Here is a 25,124-nt window from a genome sequence, read left to right as displayed (position 1 = left end):
CTTACGACAAACTTGAATGAACTTTTTGGCCAACCTGATACCTTCAGGCCTTGACCTTCAGCGTGACACAATTTCCTGCTTTGTGGGAAATTTCCCAGACTCACCCGTAGGCCTTTCCTGGGGCTCCCTATAGCCCTGTGCTTCTCCAACAAGGCCTGGAGTTGTGCTTGTTATTTCTTTGTTGGGCCCCTGGGTGTCTCTGTGGTAGATATTTCATCTCTGATTCTGGCACCTGGCACAGAGGACCCAGCTTAGAGACACCCTCAGTTCATCTGCTGAATCAAGTTTGAAGGGCTCCAGCCCATCCTAGGTGCAAGATGGGAAAGCCTCATTCCAGCTGGAGCAATCGGGAAGGCTTCCTGGGGGTGGTGGCAACAGAGTTGAGCCTGTGAGGATTTCTCTTGGGGAAGGCGAGAGGGGCATGCAAGTGCAGGGAATGGGGAAGGGCTGGCCTCTGCTTCTTGTGGGAAAATAGTGGGGGACAGAACAGGAAGTGTAGGCTGGGGGCTTACTGTGGACAGTGCTGAGGTGTTCTAGGCAAATTAGCTTTTTTCTAGAATGTCTCCAAAAGCTTCTAAGAAGCTCCCTGAGGTGGACAATTAGCTTGGCTTTGGTGAGGATCCGAGTTCCTGGACTCCTAAGGCTCATGGAGGAGCCAAGGAGCAGCTCAGAGCAATAGTCAGCATGGACTGAGGGAGGCTGAGGTGGGGCTTGCCTGCCCGGCGCCCCCCGCCCCTCCCTCACTCTGTGTCCTGGAAGGGCTTTGAATTTGGAGAAGGGATGGACTGATGCGTCCCCCTGGTCCTGAGGTTACAGCAGCTACTCAGGTGCCCACTGTGTCCACAGTAGCCAGAGGGGAACCTGGTTTCCTGGGGTTGGACATCTGATAAAGGCACTTGGGTGTTTCACTTCCCAAAAATGCCTTTTAGAAAATGATATATGTGAATTTACTTACAAAACAGATACAGACTTCCAGAACAAAGGGATAGTTAGGAAATTTGGGATGGACATGTACACACTGCCATATTTAAAATGGATAACCAACAAGGCCTTATTGTACAGCATAGGGAACTCTGCTTAATGCTATGAGGCAGCCTGGATGGGAGGGGAGTTTGGATACATGTATGTGTATGGCTGAGTCCCTTTGCTCTCCACAATGTCACAACATAGTTCATAGGCTACGTGTGTGTGTGAGCTAAGTTGCTTCAGTTGTGTCTGACTCTTTGCAACACTATGGTCTCTAGAACACCAAGCTCCTCTGTCCATGGGATTCTTCAGGCAAGAATACTAGAGTGGGTTGCCAAGCACCCCTCCAGGGGAATCTTCCCGACCCAGGAATTGAACCTGCATCTCTTACATCTCCTGCACTGGCAGGTGGGTTCTTTACCACTAGTGCTACCTGGGAAGCCTGTTCATCGGCTATACTCCAATATAAGATAAAAAGTTAAAAAAAAAGAAAAGGCCTTTCAGGTCAGAGGGGTTCAGTAAGCTGGGGGCTGGGGACCCAGAGGAGCCAAGAGACCATGGTCACTCGGGGCTCCAGGGTGGATGCTCTCTCTGCAGCAGGAGAGGCTCATGAAAACTGGGCTGAATGGGGCATGTGGAATGGCCTGTTTAGTGTGGGACTGGGACAGGAAGAGTTTTCTGCCCAGAGTCTGGAAAGTTCTAGAATGTGATGCTGGGCAAATTCTGGAGGAGCAAGTTCTCCTCTGTAAAGCCCACCTCCCAAGGTGGTCTCCCTGGTGAATCCCACCTGGCGAGCACTGTGATGTTTCTATGAATCTCAAGCCCTAGGCAAGGAGATTCCTGTCTTCCCCATTAGGTTAAAGGCTGCGGCCAAGATTTAGTCTCTAGACTGGCAGTTCTCAAAGTGTTGCCCAGGCACCCTTGGGCATACCAGAGATCTCTTCAGAGGTCTGTCTGCAAGTGCAAACGACTTTTATTATAGTACTGCGGTAGGATTTGACTTTTTTAACGTTCATTCTCATGAGTATAACGGTGGAGTTTTCTGGAGGCTACATGACGTGACATCACAAAAGATGAAAATCAGAAGCAGATACAAGTATCCATTTGTCTTTAATTAAGTCAGATAATAAAGAGCTTTGCAAAAATGTAAAACAACGCCATTCTTTTTACTATATTCTTTTTTTTGAAAAATGCTTACTTTTCACAAAAATATCGTTTATGTTAACACCAAATGGATTTTTTATTGCTATATATAAATGAATACATGTATAAATCCCATACTTTCCCTCCTCAGCTTTAATTCCTAAAACAATAGATACAACTCACATAAATAAAAGAACTCTAGGTTCTTCAACAACTTTTAAATTTGTAAAGGGTTCTGGAGAGCAACAAGACTGACACCCTAATCTGCAGTAAGGATGTGTGTGCTCAGTCATTCAGTAGAGTCCAACTCTTTGTGGCCCCATGGACTGTAGCCCGCCATGGAATTCTCCAGGCAAGAATACAGGAGTGGGTTTCCATGCCCTCCTCCAGGAGATCTTCCTGACCCAGGGATCAAACCTATGTCTCTTTCATCCCCCGCATTAGATGGGTGGGTTCTTTACCACTAGTGCCACCTGGGAAGCCTATATTAAGGATAATAATTCCATAACCCATACGCCACGACTCTCATTTTCACACCCACAGCAGACATGACTAATTGATCATGTGGGTTCTTTCTCTTGCCTGAGGCCTCTTCCCCACCAGGGTCCCCTGGGAGGAGGGGACACGGCCTGCACGAGCCTGACTCTGAGCTTCCTCCCCCAGCCCTGTATGTACCTTTTCAAGATAATGAGGGCGTGCATCGTCCACGGCAACAGGAGGAGGGCCTGATTAAGCTGCACGGCTTCCACTGTCCTCCGGGCCACCGTCTCCGGCTTCAGTGGGGGGAAGAGGTTGGGGAACCTGCATGCAGGAAGAGACAGTGTGAGTTTCTCCTAAAAAACAAGTGCTGCTGCTGAACCCCCTCCCTGCCCCCGTCTCCATCTCCGTCTCTAACATGTGTGTCCATGGGATTCTCCAGGCAAGAATACTGGAGTGGGTGAACATGCCCTCCTCCAGGGGACCTTCCCAACCCAGGTCTCCTGCACTGCAGGCAGATTCTTTACCATCTGAGCTACCAGGGAAGCTCAAGAATACTGAAGTGGGTAACCTATCCCTTCTCTAGGGGATCATTCCCAACCCAGGAATCGAGTCGGGGTCTCCTGCAGGGCAGGCAGATGCTTTACCAGTCGAGCTAATAGTGAAGCCGCTTCTCTAACGTGTCAGGGTCATCCCTTTGGCTTCTCCTGTGTGGGGAGACTTGAGACCTGTTTGAAATCCTCTCCCTGCTCCCCTGCTGCCCCAGATGCATCGGGAGTTCCTAATCCCCTCTCTCCTCCCAGCTGGTCTCCTCCTGCCCACCCATACCCCGGGACTGGTTCTCAGAGCATGGCAGAGAGCTCCCCAAAACCTCACCCACACCCTGTCACTGCCCTGCTCGAGCCCTCCCAGGGTCCCCTAAGCTGTCTTCAGCCCTACCCTCTCTGGGCCCACCTCTCCTCCTTCTCTGCCCAGCGATCCTGGCCAATCCTGTCTCTTAAGATCCTTCCCATCTCAGCCATCCCATCAGCGAGGCTCCCTCCTCTCGTCCACTCAGAGTGGCCTCTGATCTCGTCCCCTGATAACTGCCTTGGCTGAATGGACTCCATCGAGAATGGCCTGTCTCTCCTCCTCCACCCTTGAGTTCCCCAAGGGCAGAGGGCTGGTGGGTCTTGCTCCCTGCTTTCTGCCCTGAGTGCAGCGTCGGGATATCGTAGGTACTTAACAAGTGTTTGCGGAATGGGTGGACACAACGACGTGGCATTCCCCGGGTCTGTCCTGTGCATCCTGTGCAGAGACAGGGGCTCTGCCCCACTTGCTGGTTCACTCCCTCAGCCCTTGACTCATGGATACACTCACTGATTCATTTAAACATCTACAGAGAGATCCCACGGGGTTGATAAATAAATGAATGGCTGAATAAGCAAACATCAGGGGCTTCTTATGATTGTTCAAAAGCATTGGACCTGAGACCCCTAATAGTAATGATGCTCCTAAGTACCAGACCTGTGCTGAGCGATCAATCGGCATTATTCACTCCAACTGACAGAAGCTGGGGCTCTGGGGAGCTGGTTAGGACCTGGAGAGTCAAACCAGGCCCCTGGAAACCCCAGGCCAATGCCCTGCTTGCTGCTTGTCCCTTCTCTCCTGGGCCTAACGGTGCAAGGCTGCTGGTGCTGCTGGCTCTGACCTCAGTCCCACAAAGCGTGCTGCTCCAGCACCAGGAGGACTGAGGGTGATAAGCCAACCTCTATCCATGTGGCCTTGGGCAAGTACCTTCGCTTCTCAGTCTCAGTTCCCCCAACTGGGAAATGGGCTTAAGAACTCTCACAAGCTTGCAGAGGGCCACATGCAGCAGCATTTATAAAGTGTCTGGTGGCTCAAACACAGAAAAAAATCAGTAAATAGCAATTTACAAACAGCAGCACTCACCTATATGGTCATTCTTTTCTTTTTTCCAAATACTTATTTATTGGGCTGTGTCAGGTCGTAGTTGAGACCTCATGGGATCTTCCATCTTTAGTTTCAACATGTGTGATCTAGTTCCCTGACCAGGAATTAAGCCTGGGTCCCCTGCACTGGGAGTGCAGAGTCTTAGCCACTGGACCACCAGGGAAGTCCCTGTTATGGCTGCTCTTGCCAGAAAATCCATCAATTTTGTCCTAAGCACCTGTCTCCAACCCTCCACCCTGAGAAGTTGTTAAGCATGGTTGGAGAGAAAGCCAATGCTTTTTTTTTTTTTTTTCCTTTCAAGAAATAGGGCTTCCTTTGTGACTCAGACAGTAAAGAATCTGCCTGCAATGCAGAAGACCCAGGTTCGATCCCTGGGTCGGGGAGATCCCCTGGAGAAGGGAATGGCTACCTGCCCCAGTATTCTTGCCTGGAGAATTCCATGAACAGAGGAGCCTGGCAGTCTACAGTCCAAGGGGTTTCAAAGAATCAGACATGACTGAACAACTAACCCGCACACACTAGGTACAAATAGACTTTTACTGCTCTTCTCCTAAGCCCTCAGGGCTCACCTGCAGTCCACAGATAACGAAGCTTCACCTAGTGCTTCCTACCTGCCAGTCAGCTAGTTGATTCACACATGGGAGCTCATCTAGCCTGCAAAGTCAAGATACCATCATCAATCCCTTCTCACGGACTAGGAAACCAAGGCACAGGAAAACTAAGTAACTTGCCAGAGGTCACACAAAGCTAGGGTTGCATGCTAAATCGCTTCAGTCATGTCTAACTCTTTGCCTGCCAGGCTCCTCTGTCCATGGGATTTCCCAGGCAAGAATACTGGAGTGGGTTGCCATGCCCTCCTCCAGGGGATCCTCCCAACCCAGGGATCAAACCCACATCCCTTCCATCTCCTGCATTGGCAGGCAGGTTCTTTACCACTAGCACCACCTGTCTCTGCAGTTTGGGCCCACACTCTGAACCACCGGAAAAATGACTTGAGAGAGGCCTTGGATTTCCTTCCTAAAGTGATGAAGAGGAAACCATGCCAGAAGGCGAAACAGGCACAGGAATGCAAGGTCTGTGAGAGTCCTGCACACTTCTGTGCTCGAGGTGCCCAGTTAGAACCATGGATCGCTGTGGCTGCATTTCCATCCAGTATGTTTCCCTGGTGGCTCAGCTGGTAAAGAATCTTCATGCAGTGTGGAAGACCTGGGTTCGATCCCTGGGTTGGGAAGATCCCCTGGAGAAGGAAACGGCTACCCACTCCAGTATCCTGGCCTGGAGAATTCCTTGGACTGCATGGGGTCTCAAATGGTTGGACATGACTGAATTGCTTTCACTTTCACATATTTATTGAGCACTTCCTGTATGCCCAGATGAGAAGAAACTAAACCAATACATTGTAGGGGGAAAAAACCAGTATAGAACATTCATAGTCATTATTCCAGCACCCTCTAAATTCAGAATCTATGATAATTTGCACATAAGTCAGGTGGAAATTAGGCTTCCCTGGTAGCTCAGCTGGTAAAGAATCTGCCTGCAATGCAGGAGACCCCGGTTCAACTCCTGGGTTGGGAATGATCCCCTGGAGAAGGGATAGTTTACCCACTTCAATATTCTCGGGCTTTCCTGGTGGCTCACATGGTAAAAAATCTGCCTGCAAGGCAGGAGACCTGGGTTTGCTCCCTGGGTTGCGAGGATCCCCTGGAAGAGGGCATGGCAACCCACTCCAGTATTCTTGCCTGGGAAATCCCATGGACAGAGGTGCCTGGCGGGCTGCAGTACATGGGGTTGCAGAGTCGGGCACGACTGAGCGACTAAGCACAGCCCAGCACATAACAACTGAAGTCTGCTAGAAAGATTAATAGCAGATGCACTTATGAAGATGTTTATTGTTAGAAAAAATAATAATACTGAGCATCTTGTATGCCCCAGGCTTTGCACTAGATACATTACATGTGTTATTTCTAATTCTCCCAATAATCCGACAAGGTAAATATGATTTCCACTGTTTGACAGATGAGCAAAAGTAAAGCTCAGACTGGTAACAAAACTGGTTCAAGGTTTCACCACCATATAGTAGCTGAGGTTAGATTCAAAATCAGGTTTTTCTTTTAAATTTTATTGAAGTATAGTTGATTTACAATGTGTTAATTTCTCATATACAACTAAGTGACTCGTTTAGTTGTGTCCGACTCTGTGACCCCGTGAACTGTAGCCTGCCAGGGTCTTCTGTCCACGGAATTCTCCAGGCAAGAATACTGGAGTGGGTTGCCATTCCCTTCTCCAAGGGCTCTTCCCCACTCAGGGATCAAATCTGGGTCTCCTGTACTGCAAGCAGATTCTTTACTGTCTGAGCCACCAGGAAAGCCCTAAGTGACTCAGTTATACATATATATACATACACACATATTCTTTTTCATATTCTTTTCCATTTTGGCTTTTTACGGGATATCAAATATAGTTCCCTGTGCTATATGCTACATTAGTCACCCATTCTATCTATAATAGTTTGCCTCTGCTGATCCCAAACTCCTGCTTCTTCCCTCCCCTCCCCACCTCCCCCTTGGCAACCACAAGTCTGTTCTGTTTGTCTCTCAGTCCGCAAAGCAAGGTGTTTTGATTCTTGCTTAGCAAAACCAGCCCTAGTGATAATCACTAAGGTGTTCTGAGTGATTCCCATATGAATGTACTGTGCTACATGCCTTCCAGGATCTCATGCAATCCTCACAATGACCCTTCCATGCTATCCTCATGTTTGGAAGAGGATGATGCATGTAATTTAGAAGGCAAAATTATCATTATATGCTGCTTTGCAAAAAAAAAGCAAGGAAAATAGTTTTTGGATGATTCCCCATTTTCATTTACCCATAACCTTGTGTCCCTTCACAAGCGTACATCAGTGTAGCACCATTTACTGGGCACTCACAATGTAGCACATAGGGTATTGTGTGCTGGACCCCATTTTATTCTTATCACAGACTCCTACTCCCATCATCCCATTCTACAGATCAACAAGAGAGGCTGGAGTAGGAACTAACCAGATCCAAGTCACACACATCCTGGGGATCTGACTCCAAAGCACAAGCTCTAAACCAGTGGTTCCTGTTCCCCGTTGATTTAATTGATCTGGAGGTGGGGTGGTTGGGCTTCAGTATTTCTTTAAACTAAGCTATAATTTATATACAATAAAAGGCATAAATATTAAGTGTCCAGCATGATCAATTTTTACCTCTGCAACTCCTACTCAAATCAAGAAGAGAGAACATTATTAAAAGTCTAGAAGGTTCCCTGGTGCTCCCTGCCAGGCTGTGTCCCCACGTCTCTAGGAGTGCACTGTTCTGATTTCCATCACATCTGCCCAGCTTTGCCTGCTCTAGAACTTCAGAAAAATGGACTCATGCAAAATGCACTATTTTTTTTTTTTTCAAAATGCACTCTTGTGTCTCTGGTTTCTTTCATTCAACATAATGCTTTCGAGATTCATCTATATCGTTTGCATAATCAATACTTTGCGCCCTTTTTATAGGTGGGTGAGTATTCCATTGCATGCGTTTAGCGTGGGTACTCTGTGAGGCCCCGGAACTGAGAAGCAGGACCCTAAGCCACTCTAGAACCCCACTGCTTTGCAGATGGAGACTCAGGTACTAGACCAAAAAGCCAGGGAAAAAGCACTTCTGGGTTATTTTAAAATTTGGTCTCTGTGTATAATGAGTCCCGTCGTCCAACGGGCTAGAGGGACTTGGCCCGGAGACGGGGTCCTCTGCCACTGACCTGACCCTCATGCCCTGGAACATCTCGGTGCTGGTGTGGAAGGGCAGCACGGTGGTGGCGCTGACGCCCGGACAGTCCAGCAGCCCCAAAGTCAGGCTCTCCATGAAGGCGAAGGCTGAGGCTTTGGACGTGCAGTAGTCGATGGCGCCGGGGATGGCGGAGAGCGCCAGCACGGAGTTCAGACACACGATGTGGCCGTTCTGCAGCTCCAGCATCCGCGGCAGGAAGGCCTTGGTGGTCTGAGGGTGGATGGGGAGATTAGTGGGCGGCAGCCACAGCTTCCAACACCCCTCGACTTCCCCTCTCGGGGAGAACAGACCACCCTGGACACAGGCAGTCCTCAGCCACGGGGTTTTTCTGTGACGGGGAGGTGAGGGGTGGAGGGCGAGGGCACTGAGCCTCACATTTCAGAAAGTCCAGATGACTCCTGGAGAGCCTACCATTCTTCTTGTCCAGCCACCCTCTAGACCTAAGCCCAAGCCCTGGTGAGCCTCTCCCCACTCCCCTGTAGCTCCCAGCCTCCCTGGAAGGGAAGAACATGTCACTAACACACCCAGGGCTGGCTCTGGCTCAGGACAACCTTACCCAGAACTGGCCCAGGGTGTTGATGTGCTGGGACTTGAGAAGGGCATCATCATCACTGTCCATCAGGCTCTTCCCGTGGACCACGGCAGCGTTGTTCACCAGGATGGTGATGTCACCCACCTGTGGGCAAGAAGGGGCCACGGGGCCATTAGGGCAGCCAGCCCCAGTGGCCTGTGGGACCTGGCCCTGGGCAGCCACGTTGCCTCTCTGAGCATCAGTCTTGATTTGTAAGATGGGGCTAATAACCATACCAGGGTTGCTCTGGGGATCAGAAATAATTTATGGCACATAATACATCTGTCACAGAGAACACCTATAATAAATGAGGTTATTGTGACATAAACATAGTTAACATTTGCCATGTGCCAGATATCTAATGGGGTGGTTTCTGCTCTCTCGGATCTCACTGATACACTCAGTCTAAATAGATAGCTGGAGTCGGGGGGATTTTCCCAGACAGCCATAAAATATTTGCTCTTCCTCCCCGCCACCCCGCCACCCTAGGGTTTAGGACAGACACTCACGGGCCTAAACTTCCAAAGGGGACAACAGGTGATTTAGTCAATCTGTGTCCCTAGTACCTGCTCTCTGCAACACACACACACACACACACACTTGGACCAGCTTCACAAGAGAGTCCTACGAGATGCCCTGCACACAGCCATTCCACCATCAGCAAAGCTCTCTCCCAAGCCCCGTGAGACTGCCCCCTTTAGCTAGGATTCCGGCGGAGCTGAGGCCAGTGCCTCCCAGGCCATTCACCTTCTCCCGCACTGCCTTGGCCGTCTGGTACACCTCCTCCCGGTTGCCCACATCACAGATGAAGTAGTGGCACTCGGTGCCCATCTGCCGAATCTCCTCTGTCGTCTCCTTCAGGCATTTCTCAGTCCGGCCCCACAGAACAATCTGGAAGGAGAGGACAGTGCTGAACAGGTGGTCACTAAGGAAGCCATCATGATTCAACCATTGCCATCAGAAATTCAGTATGTAAAGTAATTTGCCCCATGACTGCCATGATTCCATTTGAAGAGAGTGTGTAAAGTCACAATACGTTTTTTTAAAGGGAGGTCGCCTACTCAGAAGGAAATTAAGAGTTTCTGAGCCCACTGATGCCCCACCGATGGATGCATGGTCCGCAAGTCTTCCCTTTTTAAAATTTATTGTACTGTTGGCTGTGCTGGGTCTTCATTGCTGCATGCAGGCTTTCTCTAGTTGCGGTGAGCTCAGGCCACTCCTCATTGTAGTGTGGGGCTTCTCACTGCAGTGGCTTCTCTTGTTCCAAAGCATGGGCTCTCGGGTTCTTGGGCTTCTGCAGTTGCAGTACTTGGGCTTCAGTAGTTGTGGCTTCTGGGCTCTCGGGCACAGGATCAATAGTTGTGGCCCACAGGCTTAGATGGGGCTTCCATGGTGGCTCAGATGGCTCAGATGGTAAGGAATCTGTCTGCAGTGCAGGAGACTGAAGTTTGATCCCTGGGTCAGGAAGATCCCCTGGAGAAGAGAATGGAATGGCAAACCCACTCCAGTGTTCTCACCTGGAGAATCCTACAGAGGAGCCTGGCAGGTCATAGTCCATAGGGTCACAACGAGTTAGACATGATTGAGCAACTAACACTTTCACTTTTCACAGGCTTAGTTGCTCTACAGCATGTGGGATCTTCCTGGACCAGGGATCAAACCCGTGTCCCCTGCATTGGCAGGCAGATTCTTAACCACTAGACAACCAGGGAAGTCCTTCACAGGGGACTTTCTTTCTTATGTATTCCTTCTAGGACGGCATCTCCTGCCAGCCCCATTCCAGTGATCCTATCCAGTTAAACGTAGCAGCAGGGTTCTTCCTGTACAATGTTCCAGAATGCTTTCAGTTAGGAGCAAGCTGGTCTTCTCACCTGAGGTCTAGAGCCTGGTGGGTGAATGGACTGCAAGGTTCTGGCCGTAAGGCACCAGGAGACTCAGCAAGCCTTCCCTTCTACCCAGCTGTGGTCCCAGGTGGAAGGAGGGTGGGGAAGACAGGCAGCCGAGAAAGAAACACGACCTCACCCCACAGGTAATAAACATGGGACTCATTACACCAGGAGATGACCCTGGCGGGACCAAGACATGAATTCTTAAAGGGAGTTGGACAAATTTATGAATGGCTGGCCATAAAAGGCTCAGAAGAAAGGGTGGGCTAATTCTCAACCTTGACCTACAGGAGAATGACACTCCTTCCCACGACACGTCGTTGAGTCCAGAGAGGCCCCTGTTGGTAAAACAGGGCTGGGTGACAGGGAGCTAAGAATCCCAAGATCCAGCATAATCAGCACAACGGCAGAAAGGCTGGGGGCTGGAGAGAATCAGAGAAAGGAAGAGATAAAAGGCTCCTTGGGGATTAATCTAATGGGTTTCTATTTTTGTTTCTTCTCTTTAAAATTATCAATGAAATTCCTCCTTTAAAAATAAAACCCAACACAGAAACCCCATGTGTGAAACCAGTAAAAGGAATAAATTACACAGCCAGCTCCATGTTTTCTTACTTGAAAAGCCATGCGTGAAAGCAAAAAGGCTGAGCTGGGAAGGTGAACATTTTCAAGTGGGTGATGGACGTAACTTGAGTCACACCAGACCAGAATCTATTTGCTCTGCAACTCAGGACAGAGACACACAGACAAGTAGTTGTTGGTGATAACAGTTTATCAATTGTTTACCTTGAAATATCAGAACATTCACAATACCACACAGGGTGCAAAATGGCTGCAGCTGGTGGGACACACAGATGTGTTGATGGCTCCCTCGGATTTGACTTTCTAATTAGAGGTTTTTTTAAACTAATTTATTTATCTGGCTGTGCTGGGTCTTAGTTGTGGCACTTGGGAACTTTAGTTGCAGCATGTGGGGTCTAGTTCCCTGCTCAGGGATCGAACACAGGCCCACTGCACTGGAAGCATGGAATCTTAGCCACTGGAGCACCAGGGAAGTCCCCTGTATTAGAGTTTTTAAAACTTTCGAAATATTTCTTGAAGGAGAATAAGAGTGTTCTTTCTACTCCTGCAACATCTCTGGGAAAGCCCAATTTTAAACCCTACCTTGTCCAACCACTTTATTTATTTTAACTGAAGTCTTGAAATACGGGAAGGGCTTTACGAGGGAGAATTCCATCAGCCACCCTCCACGATGACAAAAGTCCTCCAAGAGCAAACGGACTGCAATTAGACAGGCTCCAAGGGACATTTTCTTGTCTGTAGAACTAAAAACAGACTTCTAATATGTTTCTCCAGGAAAGGCTGGAGAGATTTCCTTCATGAAGAAGAAAGAGATAAACTGTTCAGGGTGTTCAGTCATCCTCCATCATATCAGACCTCATCGCTGTCTTGTAGTCACTGTCATCCTAGTTTCCTCCCATCTTCCCTTGTCACTCCATCCGTCTGTCCATCCATCCTTCCTCACATTCATCCACCCACCCACCCATCCTTTCTTCTTTCTACTCACCCCACTCCATTCCACCCTACTCCACTCCATCCATCTAATTTCTGAACATGTCAGATTGAGGTGGAAGAAATCCTTGGCCTCCTTTCTTCTGCTCTGGTCCCTGCCTAATGCCGTCCCACCTCCAGCCTGTCTGGGAACAGGACCCGGGGGCTTGAACAGTTCCCTAGTGTCTGGCTGAGGACAAGAGCGGTACTTCTGGGACTCTGAGAGCAAGGAAGCTCAAAGCAGGGATGCGTACGGGTTAGAAGGTGCAGGGGTCCAGATACCTGGGAGCACAAGGAACCCAACAGACAGAGAACCAGGGAGGCAGAACCGTCTGCATGGCTGGAAGGACACCCTGGAGAGGAAAACAGGGACTGGACTGAGGGAGGTGAAGCAAAAGCTGTGCCCCACTGTCTTCCCTGCACAGTGGATACACCCAGGTGGGATGCTGAGGTCTGGCCATTTCCTTCCGGGGGTCTGCTGAGGATGACCCTGGTGGACTGGAGGACTGGCCTCCTCATGTTCAGAGCCCCCATCTCTGACAGAGAGCTGGGAGGGGTTTCTGTCCTCCTCACCCCATCCCTCTGAGCCAGGAGCTCCCTGAGGGCCTAGATTCTGCCTTCTTCATTTCACATCTCAGTGTCCGGCAACGCAAGCGCTGGTTGTTCAGCGAATGAATGAAAAGTTCAGGGCTGCAGGTAGGAAGGGTTGGGAGGTGGTTAAGTAGCCTCTCTAGGGCTGAGATGAGGTCAGTTCCCTTGATTGAGCTGTTTAGGGTCCCAAAAGCTTCTACCCAAGGGCTACTTAGACCAAGAGTCAGTGAGACCTGGGGTTTCACTCAGAACCTCAGAACCACCCTGGACCGAGCTTCGAGGTGAGGCCCAGTCCAGTGTGTTGCCCTTGCTGCGTGTCTCTGTGCACGTCTAATTGAAAGTGTCTCTCTCTGCATGGGTGGTTGTGTGTGCAGCCTCTGTACTGCTGGGTGCTTCCTTGGGCCCATGGTGGATGCTCAGAGTTCCTGGGAAGCCAGGGACTCTTTTTTGGGGGGGGGGGGGACTCTTCTTTTTACATATTGTTTTTTTTTATTTATGAACAAATTAAAAGAAGTCCCAGATGGCCGCGGGGGCAGCTGGGTTGCTGTTGCTGCTGCTGTTGCTAAGTCACTTTAGTCGTGTCCGACTCTATGCGACCCCAGAGACGGCAGCCCACCAGGCTCCCCCGTCCCTGGGATTCTCCAGGCAAGAACACTGGACTGGGTTGCCATTTCCTTCTCCAATGCATGAAAGTGAAGTCGCTCAGTCGTGTCTGACTCTTAGCGACCCCATGGACTACAGCCTACCAGACTCCTTTGTCCATGGGATTTTCCAGACAAGAATACTGGAGTAGGGTGCCATTGCCTTCTCTGGCTGAGTTGCTGACTTGCTTACAAAGGAAGTCTGTGGACAGGAATGGGTGCAATCAGACTCCAAGCCTAGAGACCCTTCTCTCCCACCCACCTTAGGGCCCTCTTGGCCTAAAATCATTGGTCCCAACCTTCTTTGACAGCAATTCTGCCCAGGGCAAGTTGCTGTGGTGGGGATAGTGTGGGGCAGGAAATCCCATCCCCACAGGTAAGGCCGGGGCTGCAGAGGGCCCAGTGCAGAAAGAGAGGAAAGGGGACAGGGACCCTCCAAGCTGAATGATTGGTCAAGGTTTGATGGGTTGACCATCAACCCATCAGGCTGGGCATGTTCCCATCTTAGGACCCAGGCACGTCTCCGCGGTGACGGGGAGGGCTGAGCTGGTCACCCTGATGGAGACTTCAAGTAACTGAGTGCACCTCAGTGGGCGCACTGCAGCTGCTGTCCCGCCTCCTCCTCCAGCCCCGTGCAGGGACCCCTCTGGGACCCCAGAGTCACTGACCAGGAACCTGGCAGGTACAGTTCAGTGGGTGGCCCAGGTGGCTCCTCACCAGAGTCACTGGGGGTGACCCCAGACACTTAACAGGACAGGGGTCCCACCAGGTGACCGAATGAGGCTGAGGCCTAGGCAGATAGGAGGTCTGAGAGGAGCGTGGGGTAAGCCGCCCGGGGAACGGGCAGATTTATGAGCCAGGGGAATCCAACACGGCCTCCTTTTAATTAACTTCCAGGACAGAGAGCAGCTGGGGAGGGTCAGCGGCCCAGGATTTACTCCTAAGCCAGGTTTACAAAGAGCGAGCTCAGAGAGGCTCGACACCTTCTGGCCTCCCCTCCCCTTGGGGCAAAAGGCTAGCTTCTGTCCCGGAGAGGAGGAGGGAAGCGGGGTGAAGACCTCTGGCCTTCCAGGCCTCGGGGTCCCGCCCTCCTCTCCCACGGCACTGCCCTCACAGTGAGCCTGAAACCCCCCAGCAGCCCCCGAAGCTGACGGCTACCATGATCCATTTATTATGGCCGAGAATACTGGCTCAAAGGCGCTAAGTAGCTTGTCCAAAGTCACGCTCAGCGAGTGGTGGGGGCAGGATTTGAACCCAGAGCCTTTGTCCTCTGCAGAGGCACTCCTGAAACCCAAGGCACGGAGTGGGGGGAAGTTTATTTATTTATTTTTTTCTTTCCCATCTTTGTTTGTTTTATGTCAACATTAAAACTGAGTACTAGGATCAATACAGCTGGTAATTTAAGATCTTATTTAACTTTATAGCCCTGGAAGCAATCTTTATGCTCATCAATACACCCCCATTTTATGGATCATGTTCCTTCTTATCTGTATCAAAACTCATACTGAACAATGAGTTGTGGGTTGCAAAAGAGGACTTACTTTCGCACTTGTCTGTAAGTCTTTGTCCACAAATTAAACAAAAACAAACACAAGTGCTATGGGGGGAGGTTTCTGAGCTTTGAGCATCCTACTCCCAAATCCCATGTGTCCTCATACCCGTGTTTCTTCCCACCTAACTCTCAGCTTCGTCTCCCTGGACGTTCACACCCCACGAGTCTGCTCACCAGGACTGCACGGAGGGCCTGCTGAGGGCTGGGCGCTGTGCCCTCAAGGGGGTTAACAGAGCAAATCAGACATGGTCCCTGTCTCAGGGAGACAGCGAGGAAATGAGAAGGCAGTTGGACACAAAGTGCCATGAGTGGGAAAAAGAATGAGGTGAGAACTTGACACTAAGATATTGGATTTTTTTTTTTTTTAACCATTTTCAAGTTAACTTTCTAACAAGTGGAAAGCAGATGCTTATGAGAATCTAGATGTTTTAAGAAAAATATTCAGGACTTCCCTGGTGGGGCAGTGGTTAAAAATCCACCTGCCAGTAGAGGGGACGATGGGTTCAAACCCTGGTCTGGGAAGATTCCACATGCTACAGGGCAACTAAGTCTGTGTGCCACAACTACTGACCCACAGGTCCTACAGCTGGTGTTCTGCAACAAGAGAAGCCAGAGCATCGCAACTAGAGTGTAGCCCCTGCTCCCTTCAACTTGAGAAAAGCCCATGCAGCAACAAAGACCCAGTATAACTGAAAAAAAAAAAAAACCCAAGAGATCCATGTCAGTTTCTAATGTATTCATGAATTATAATAAAGATGACTATATATTTACATTTAAAAAAATAGAAGAGAAATTGGGGCATTTCTGAGGTCACCGTATTATGCCCATTGTATATCTAATGAAATTGCAACTCAGAGAGGCTAAGCAAGTGGTCTGAGGTCACACAGCAACCAACAGGACAGAGATGGGACTTGAGCTGACGTTGTTCACCACCATTCCCTGTTCCAGTAGGAGAAAAGCTATTTCTTCTCTTCATGTGGTCCCGTGGGGATTAAGCATGCAGAAACTGGCAGCCACTGAATGTTCAACACATTTTCTATTTCCCATGGAGAAGAGCTGAGAAAGTCACAGCACTATCCCTTGAGACACTGTCTTCTGCAGCTATTAGAATGAAGAGAGTTCACACCATGGAAAAATGGTCAGGATAAAAGGGTACAGAATTACCCATACAGGATAATCTCATCTCTAAAAACATAACAAGTTGGTGGACATCACCAGGCTACATAGGGACAGAGGTGATCTTGGGTAGGACCTTAGGTTTACTTCTTTGTGCTTGCCTATCTAATGCCTCTAGAAGAAAAACATCATTATTTATGATCTTCAAAAAAGGAGGACAGAATAACAGCTTTCCCATACATCATTTCCAGAACAGGCCATTTCACACAAGTGACTCAGCACAGCTTGTCCAACCTCTTCCGGGCTCCCATCCAGTGTGAGGTGACTATTTGCATGTCTCTTCTCCCCATTGTGAGTGAATGCGTGAGGCTACAGCAAACACCTTACACTCACTCATTCTGCACTGTGTGCTGTCTTACCATTTCACATCTGCGTATGATCTCTTGGAGGGCAGGAACTAAATTTCACCTATTCTGGGTTCCCTGAGACCCTACTAGTATGCAGCACAGATTGTTTTAAATGCCAAGGCCACTTGGGAAATCCTATTCATCCTGCAGAACTCTGCTTGAACGGCCCCTCAAATCTGAAGCTTCCCTGGTTCTCTTTCCATCGTCCCTGCAACAATAACACCACTATACACTGGCTAACATCCACTGAGCATTTTTCATGAGTCAGATACTGTGCTGAGTACATCCAAATGTTTTCTCCTTTCATTCGCACAATCCCACTTGTAGGTAGGATCTCTCCCCTTCCACAGGTGAAGTGCAGACAGGTAAAATGACTTGCCCAAGGTTATACTACTTATAAACAGTGGCATAGGTGACTCAGAACTCACGTTCCTGAGCACCAACACTGACCCTGTACAGATGTGAGAGTTGGACCATAAAGAAAGCTGAATGCTGAAGAATTGATGTTTTCAAACTGTGGTGCTGGAGAAGACTCTTGAGACTCACTTGGAAAGTAAGATCAAACCAGTCAATCCTAAAGGAAATCAACCCTGAATATTCATTGGAAGGCCTGATGCTAAAGCTCCAATACTTTGGCCACCTGATGCGAAGAGCCAGCTCATTGGAAAAGACTCTGATGTTGGGAAAGATTGAGGGTAGGAGGAGAAGGGGGCAACAGACGATGAGATGGTTAGACAGACTCACTGACTCAACGGACATGAATCTGAAAAAAGTCCAGGAGATAGTGAAGGACAGGGAAGCCTGGCATGCTGCAGTCCATGGGGTTGCAAAAAGTCAGACAAAACTTAGCAACTGAACAACAGCAAAGCACACAGATGTGAGTGTGCTGGGCCTATTTATGAATACCCTGCCTCCCCTACGAGCTTAAGAAGTCCTCTGGGAAGTCCTTAGTCAGCATCCAGCATGGGCCAGGTACAGAGTAAAAACCAAGTGCTGTCACGTGACACTGGCCCCAGGAGGGCTCGAGAAAAATCTGCTGACCAGAGAACAGTGAGTGCCTCTCCTCCACCCAGGGCTCACAGGAATGCCTGGCCTTGGCGTTCATAGCTGGAGTTCAGCTGGGGCGCATGGTCCCACCAGAGACGTGAGCTGGGTGGTCTCCGTGTGACTCCCAGGAGGAGCATCTGTTTATAATTGGCAGCCCCGGAAAGATCCAAGTCTATGGGCAGGTCTTTGGCAGACCTGCTTGTGTCCCATGGGCTCTGGGTTTTGGAGCAAAGCAGTGCTGAGCTGGCTTCTCAGAAGGAAAGAAAAGACCCACTGGAGACCCCAAAGTGTGGCAGGGTGGGTAGGGGTGGGAAGGTCACAATGTGAAGAGTACACAGCTCTCCTCCAAACTCAGCACTTCCAACAGGAAGATGTGAACAAAAACCCACCCTGTAGCCAAATGAGAAGCGAGCAGCAAAACCAAGTGTGTGATGCAGAGCAGGGCGCCAGCAAGGAGGGGCTGAGTGGACATGCCTGCCGGCTGGCAGGTCATACTTGAAACACTGACACACACTCCCAGTAGGTACGTATATAGAGCAAGTTACATTCTGAGTTTTCTGCTCTTTCACATCCCTCTCTATTTCCAAAAATAGACCTCCTTTTTTTTTTTTTAATTTTAAAATTTTATTTCATTTATTTTTTGGCCACATGGCATGCAAGATCTTTGTTCCCAACCAGGGCTCAAACCTGTGCCCCTGCCATGGAAGTGCAAAGTCCTAACCACTGGACCACCAAGGAAGTTCTGAGACCTCTTTCTTCGGTAGAGAAGCCTAGAATATGGGCTCAGGAACAAGATAGCCTGGGTTCAATTGTCTGATCTACCACCTACACAAACCTGAAAAACCCACTTAACTCCTCTGTAAATTAAGGTTGTAAAACATCCACCTGGAAAGGTGGTTGGGAGGATGATGGAAGGACATGATAAATGGTGGCTATTATTTTTATCATTGTTATTGTTCAGTCACTAAATCGTGTCTGACTCTTGATGCCATGGACTGCAGCACACCAGGCTCCCCTGTCCTACATGATCTCCCAGAGTTTGTTCAGATTCCTATCCAATGAGTCAGTGATGTTATCTAACCATCTCATCCTCTGTGCCCCCTTCTCCTTTCTTATTATTATTACCACTACTATTATTATTAACCCAGGAGCAGAAATAGATCCTCCTTGCTCCCAGAAGTCTCCTTTATCCTTCACAAAGGTCTTCCCTGGTGACTCAGATGGTAAAGACTCTGCCTGCAGTGGAGGACACCCGGGTTCAATCCCTGGGTGGGGAAGATCCCCTGGAGAATGGAATGGCACCTTACTCCAGTCTTCTTGCCTGGAAAATGGGTGGAGGAGCTTGGCGGACTACAGTCCAGGGGCTGTAAAGAGTTGGACACAACTGAGTACATGAGCAACACATCCTCCAAAAACTGGAGTCATGAGGGTGATGGATGCCTTTGTTATTGCTGTTCAGTTGTTCAGTCGTCTCAGACTGTGACCCCATGGACTACAGCACACCAGGCTTTCCTATCCTTCACCATCTCCCAGAGATTGCTCAAACTCATGTCTATTGAGTGGGTGATGCCGTCCAACCATCTCATCCTCTGTCGTTCCCTTCTCCTTCTCCCCTCAATCTTTCCCAGCATCAGCGTCTTTTCTGATGAGTCGGCTCTTCAGGTAGCTAAAGTATTGGAGCTTCAGCTTCAGCATCAGATCTTCCAAAGAAAATTTAGGACTGATTTTCTTGAGGATTGACTGGTTTGATCTTTTTGTTGTCCAAGGGACTCTCAAGGGTCTTCTCCAACACCATGGTTCAAAAGCATCAATTCTTTGGTGCTCAGCTTTCCTTATAGTCCAGCTATCATGTTCGTAAAAGACTACTGGAAAAACCATAGCTTTGACTATATGGACCTTTGTAGGCAAAGTAACGTCTCTGCTTTTTAGTATGCTGTCTATGTTCATCATTGCTTTTCTTCCAAGGAGCAAGCGTCTTTTAATTTCATGGCTGCAGTCACTGTCCACCATGATTTTGGAGCCCAAGAAAATAGTTTGTCAGCGTTTTCACTATTTCCCCACCTATTTGCCATGAAGTGATGGAACTGGATGCCATGATCTTAGTTTTTTAAATGTTGCATTTTAAGCCAGCATTTTCACTCTCCTCTATCACCTTCATCAATAGGCTCGTTAATTCTTCTTCAATTTCTGCCATAAGGGTGGTATCATCTGCATATCTGAGATTGTTGATATTTCTTGCTACAAACTTGATTCCAGCTTGTGCTTCATCCAGCCCAGCATCTTGCATGGTGTACTCTGCATATAAATTAAATAAGCAGGGTGACAATATACAGTCTTGACATACTCCTTTCCCAATTTGAAACCAGTCCGTTGTTCCATGTATGGTTCTAAATGTTGCTTCTGGACCTGCATACAGGTTTTGCAGGAGGCAGGTATGGTGGTCTGGTATTTCCATCTCTTTAAGAATTTTCCACAGTTTGCTGTGATCCACACAATCAAAGATTTTGGCATAGTCAGTTGACTTTGCCCTCCAGGATGTCTGGCTCTAGGTGAGTGATCACACCATCGTGGTTATCTGGATCATGAAGATCTTTTTTTTTATAGTTCTGTGTATTCTTGCCACCTCTTCTTAATATCTTCTGTTTCTGTTAGGTCTATACCATTTCTGTCCTTTAATGTGCCTATCTTTGCATGAAAAGTTCCCTTGGTATCTCCAATTTTCTTAAAAAGATCTCTAGTCTCTCCCATTCTATTGTTTTCCTTTATTTCTTTGCATTGTTCACTTAAAAAGGTTTTCTTATCTCTCCTTACTATTCTCTGGAGTTCTGCATTTAGATGGGTATATCTTTCCTTTTCTCCTTTGCCTTTAGCCTCTCTTCTTTTCTGAGCTATTTGTAAGGCCTCATCAGACAACCATTTTGCCTTTTGCTTTTCTTTTTCTTGGGGATGGTTTTGATCACCGACTCCTGTACAATGTTACAAACCTCCGTCCGTAGTTCTTCAGACACTCTATCAGATCTAATCCCTTGAATCTATTTGTCACCTCCACTGTATAATCATAAGGGATTTGATTTAAGTCATACCTGAATGGCCTAGTGGTTTTCCCTATGTTCTTCAATTTAAGTCCAAATTTTGCAATATAATAGTGGTGGATGCCAAGACTCCAGTTGGGGCTTCTTTGCCTCACCTGTGGACACAGCCTTGACTGGGGCTGAATCCTCAATCTTAGAGAGCACCCGTTCCCATCCTTCTACCAGACTTAGAGGACCCTCCTGAGTCCACACCCCTGACCAAGGCCTAGGAAGGAGAAGACCAGCATCAAAAGCATCCAGCTGCAAAGCAGGCCGCGGGGCACCTGTTAGGAGGATTTCTTGAGAGGAGAGATTTTCAAGCTGAGCTCTAGGGACCCTGAGGGTTCTAGTAAGGAGCTTCAGGGGTTGCTGATGGGTGGGGAGCTTGATAGACAGAGTTCCAACCCACCCACCCACCCTCCACCCTGTAGAGCTATGGCACTTTCATTAGGCTTCCATAATAGCCACTTCCACAAAGATTCTGTGGCTAAAAAGAATAGAGTTTGAATGGTACCACTCTGGATTATAGTCTTTTGCTTCCAGGATGGGCATTTCTTTTTTTTTTAAACTAGGAATGAACCCAGGTTGGAAGCCTCTAGCTCTCCCCTACTGGGACTGCCAGCCTGTCACTCCTGCTTCCCCAACAAGCCAGCAGCCTTTCTTCTTCCAAAAGGCAACCCTTCAGAATCGACAATGGAGTGTGGGTACTGCTTCCAGGTGTCTCCTTCCCGGATCTCAAATTAATTAAGTAATCTATTTTTGGTCACACCCCGAGGCATGCAGAACTTCCCCAGAGATCAAACTCGTGCCCCCTGTATTCTAAGAGAGGAGTCTTAACCACTGGATCATCAGGAAAGTCCCGGTTCCTAGGCTTTCTTTCTGCCGTTCCCCCCTGGGAGCCCTGTTTCCAGACTCTCCAAGCCCTGTCCGCACCCTGCTCTTTAAGAGGCCTGGGGTTCACCACCTGTGTCCCACTGTTGACCCATGACCTTGGCAGGTCACCCCTGGGCCTCTCTCTTAGGCACTTAGGCCAGAACCCGCCTTCCCCTCTCGCTCCCTGAGCAGGCCTCCCACGGAGCTGCGCGTGGTCGGATCGCACAGGCTCGTCCCCTGCCCGGGCCTGCCGAGAATGCTCTGGCTACTGCTGGCTCAGCTGTTGGAGAGGATTGTTTTGAAGCTCCTCAAATTAGATCGCCCAGCGGTGTCCTCCTCCCACAAGTTGCTGACCACAGCCTGGAGCCGGGCAGAGACTTCCTCCCGGCCGCTGTCCAGCCTGGAACGGGTCCCTTGGGAGGCACAGGGATGACCCTGAGGGCTTGCACCAAGCTCAACACCTGTCGGGGTCTCTCATCTTGTCCTCTGAGAGCTCGGGGGGTGGGGGGGGTGGGTATTGTACCCATTTCGTCCAGGAGAAAACCGAGGCACAGAGTTACAATACCGGCTGTGTGATATACCCAAAGTTCCTCAGCTGGTAGGAAGCTGAGCTAGAACTCCAACCTGCAGGGTCTGACGCCCTGTCCTGCGCCCTCCACCTCTGTCCTTCACCTGCAGGAGCGAAGGGACCCCCTAAAAGGATGGGTCCATTCACTGCCCACGTGTCACCGAGCACATCCAAGGGGCAAGGACTGGACAGTGGGGAAAGAAGGAAAGACGTGGCCCTGTCCTGCCACAGTGCCTGGACTTGCTGACCAAGCACTTGCTGAATGATGACAGTGATGATGCTCACCCCGCTGTATGGACACTGGACGTCTTTAGAGGCTGAGACGGGAGAACAGAGGGGGACAGGAGCTTCTCCGCGGAGCATGGTGCTCAGGGCTGGTGGTTGGGAGCAGCCTTGCTTCTGTCGCCTCCTCCACTGCTGCCACTCTGGGCCGAGCCCCATCATCCCTCACCTGGACCACAGCCATGGCCCACAGAGGTCTCCCAGCTTTACGTTTGCCCCAGGGCCCCCACCCCTGCCTCAGTCTCTTCTCAATACAGCAGGCAGAGAGGTCCTTCCAGAACTGTCAGACCCTGTCACTCTGCTCACAGCTCCCAGTGGCTCCCCGTCTCACTCAGGGTGAAATCTACAGTGTTCACTACAGAACACTAGTTCACTAGTTTCACTGTAGTGAAATGTAGAGTGACGACAAGTCTCTCCTGCTCTGATGTGCCCCCATCCCTCCCCCTCTCAGGGCTGACTGGTCTCTACAACGTGGGTCTCCTTGCCTGCATGACCACCTAGCCCGCTTCTACCCCAGGGCCTTTGTACCAGCCATTCTGTCTTCTTTGCCCAAGCAGCCCTCTTCTCATGCCCTCTCCTCTTACAGATTCTGCTCAAACATCTCTACATGAGGGATCTTCGTGTAAAGTCCTCCTGACCCCCAAAGACTCGCTCCCCAACACTACCTCTGCTTTTTAAAAATAGTTTTTTATTAATAGTCTTTATTTTTAAGAGTCTTAAGATTTCCTACACAATCCTGCCTGCACATATGGACGGCTTCCTCCACCATCGACATTACTCACCAGAAGGGTACCTGCATTACAGCTGAACCCTCACTGACACATTATTATCACCCAAAGACCATAGTTTACATTAAGGTTCACTCTTGCTATTGCATCTCCTGAGTTTTGGCAAATATATAATGACATGTATCCACCACTGTAGTATCAGAGTGTAGCTTCACTGCCCTAAAAATCCTCCAGGGTTTCCTTTCTTTCCCCCAACCCCTGGCAACACTGATCTTTTTACTGTTTCTATAGTTTGGCCTTTTCCAGAATGGGATATAGTTGGAATCACCTAGGATGTAGCCCTTTCAGACTGGCCTCTTTCACTTAGTAATATGTACTTGTGGTTCCTCCGTGTCTTTTCACAGCTTGATGATTTATTTCCTTTTGATGGTTCATTTCTTTTGAGCACTGAATAATATGCCACTGTCTGAAGGCTCCACAGTTTATTTACTCATTTACCTACTGAAGGACTTCTTGGTAGCAAGATTTGTCAATTAGGAATAAAGCTGCTATAAATATCCCTTCTGTGGGTCCCCGCTTTTTTAACTTCCCAGATTTCTTCTTTCTCAGTCCCTGAGACACATGATGAATGCCTCCACGCTGAATGCCTCATGTCTCTGAGGACAGAGGGCGCCCTCGTCAAAACCTAGCAAGGCCACCTGCCAAGAGCCACAGCTCAGAAACCAACTATGACAACTCAGTTAAGTCCCTTCTCATCCCTGAGTGTGATTCTTGTGAACCTTTCTGGTTCTGAGACCACTGGGAAAATCCTCCAGGGAAACCATCTCCAAGACTGACTCTATGGGAAAGCCGAATAACATCTCACTTCCAGCCAGAAACCCAGGGGCTGTGCCTCCCCACTGTCTGTCCTCAGGCCACACGTGGCAAAACTCAGAGGGGGTGGGGAAACTCAGGCCAGAGTCACTGGCGGAAGCCCCATGACCATTGTCCCAGTTCCTCCACTTGGACTTCCTGATGGTGAACGCCAGGTGACCTTGGGGGTGCTGCCAAGAAGGGGAGAAGAGGGACAGCTTTTGCAGACCACTCTCCAACCCAGTGTATGTCTTCAGTATTACCATCCTGAGCAATGGGGCCATACTTCCAGTGCTCAGGCAGGCTGAGTAACCCTTGCAGGCTGTGCTGCCAGAAGTTTCAAGGCAACACTTGAGCCTGAACTCCAAAGCCAAGCTCTTTCACTACTCCCCGTCCTGCCTCATTCACTCATTTGTTCTTTCACTCACTCATTCGAGGTGTAGTTACTGGATGCCAGGCACCGTTGGAGGCTCCAGGGTACAGTAGGAAAGAAATTCATCCCACTCTCCTGGGGTTTGCTTTCAGGTGTGTATGGGGAACAAGGGGACCAAGAGACAATCAGCAATTGGCCATACAATATATAAAGGTGGCCAAAAGTGAAGGAAAGGAACAGAAAGCTTTGTAGGGGGGCTGGATAGAATGATCATGCAGCGGGAGTGGTATTTAGCCAGGGATGGGGACAGGGAGGGGCTTCCTAGGTGGCTCAGTGGTAAAGAACCTGCCTGCCAATGCAGGAGACGTAAGAGACATGGGTTTGATTCCTGGGTATGGAAGATACATGGCAACCCATTCCCATATTCTTGCCCTGATTATCCCATGGACAGAGGAGTCTGGCAGGCTACAGTCCATAGGGTCTCAAAACAGTCGGACACAGCTGAAAGAAACCTAGAATGTATGCACGCATGGGGACAAGGAGAGCTTATCTGATAAGCTAACATCTGGGCAGACACTTTAGGGAAGTGAAGAGGAGGCCATGCAGATATCTGGGGAAGGAGCATTCCAGGCAGAGGGAAGAGTCAGTACAAAGGCCCTGGGGTAGGAATAAGCTTGAT

General features: G+C 49.2%; 1 protein-coding gene and 1 non-coding gene across 2 annotated transcripts in view; both read right to left on the bottom strand.

Annotated features, from left to right (window-relative positions):
- Positions 1–25,124, bottom strand: part of DHRS3 (dehydrogenase/reductase 3) — a 49,041-nt gene that overhangs the window by 1,350 nt on the left and 22,567 nt on the right. Inside the window, exons 2-5 of the mRNA XM_065935727.1 lie at positions 9,658–9,801; positions 8,896–9,015; positions 8,311–8,549; positions 2,785–2,910 (exon numbers count right to left, since the gene is read on the bottom strand). Coding sequence (XP_065791799.1) covers positions 2,785–2,910; positions 8,311–8,549; positions 8,896–9,015; positions 9,658–9,801 — 629 coding nt within the window. The remainder of the gene's footprint in view (positions 1–2,784; positions 2,911–8,310; positions 8,550–8,895; positions 9,016–9,657; positions 9,802–25,124) is intronic.
- On the bottom strand, positions 15,049–15,175 carry LOC136170151 (small nucleolar RNA SNORA40). Its single transcript, XR_010663592.1, has one exon. It is a non-coding gene; the product is annotated as a small nucleolar RNA SNORA40 (small nucleolar RNA).

Source organism: Muntiacus reevesi, chromosome 5, assembly GCF_963930625.1.
Source record: "Muntiacus reevesi chromosome 5, mMunRee1.1, whole genome shotgun sequence".
Lineage (NCBI taxonomy): Eukaryota > Metazoa > Chordata > Mammalia > Artiodactyla > Cervidae > Muntiacus > Muntiacus reevesi.
Note: the sequence above shows the minus strand (reverse complement) of the source record. Positions and strands in the feature narration are given on the sequence as shown.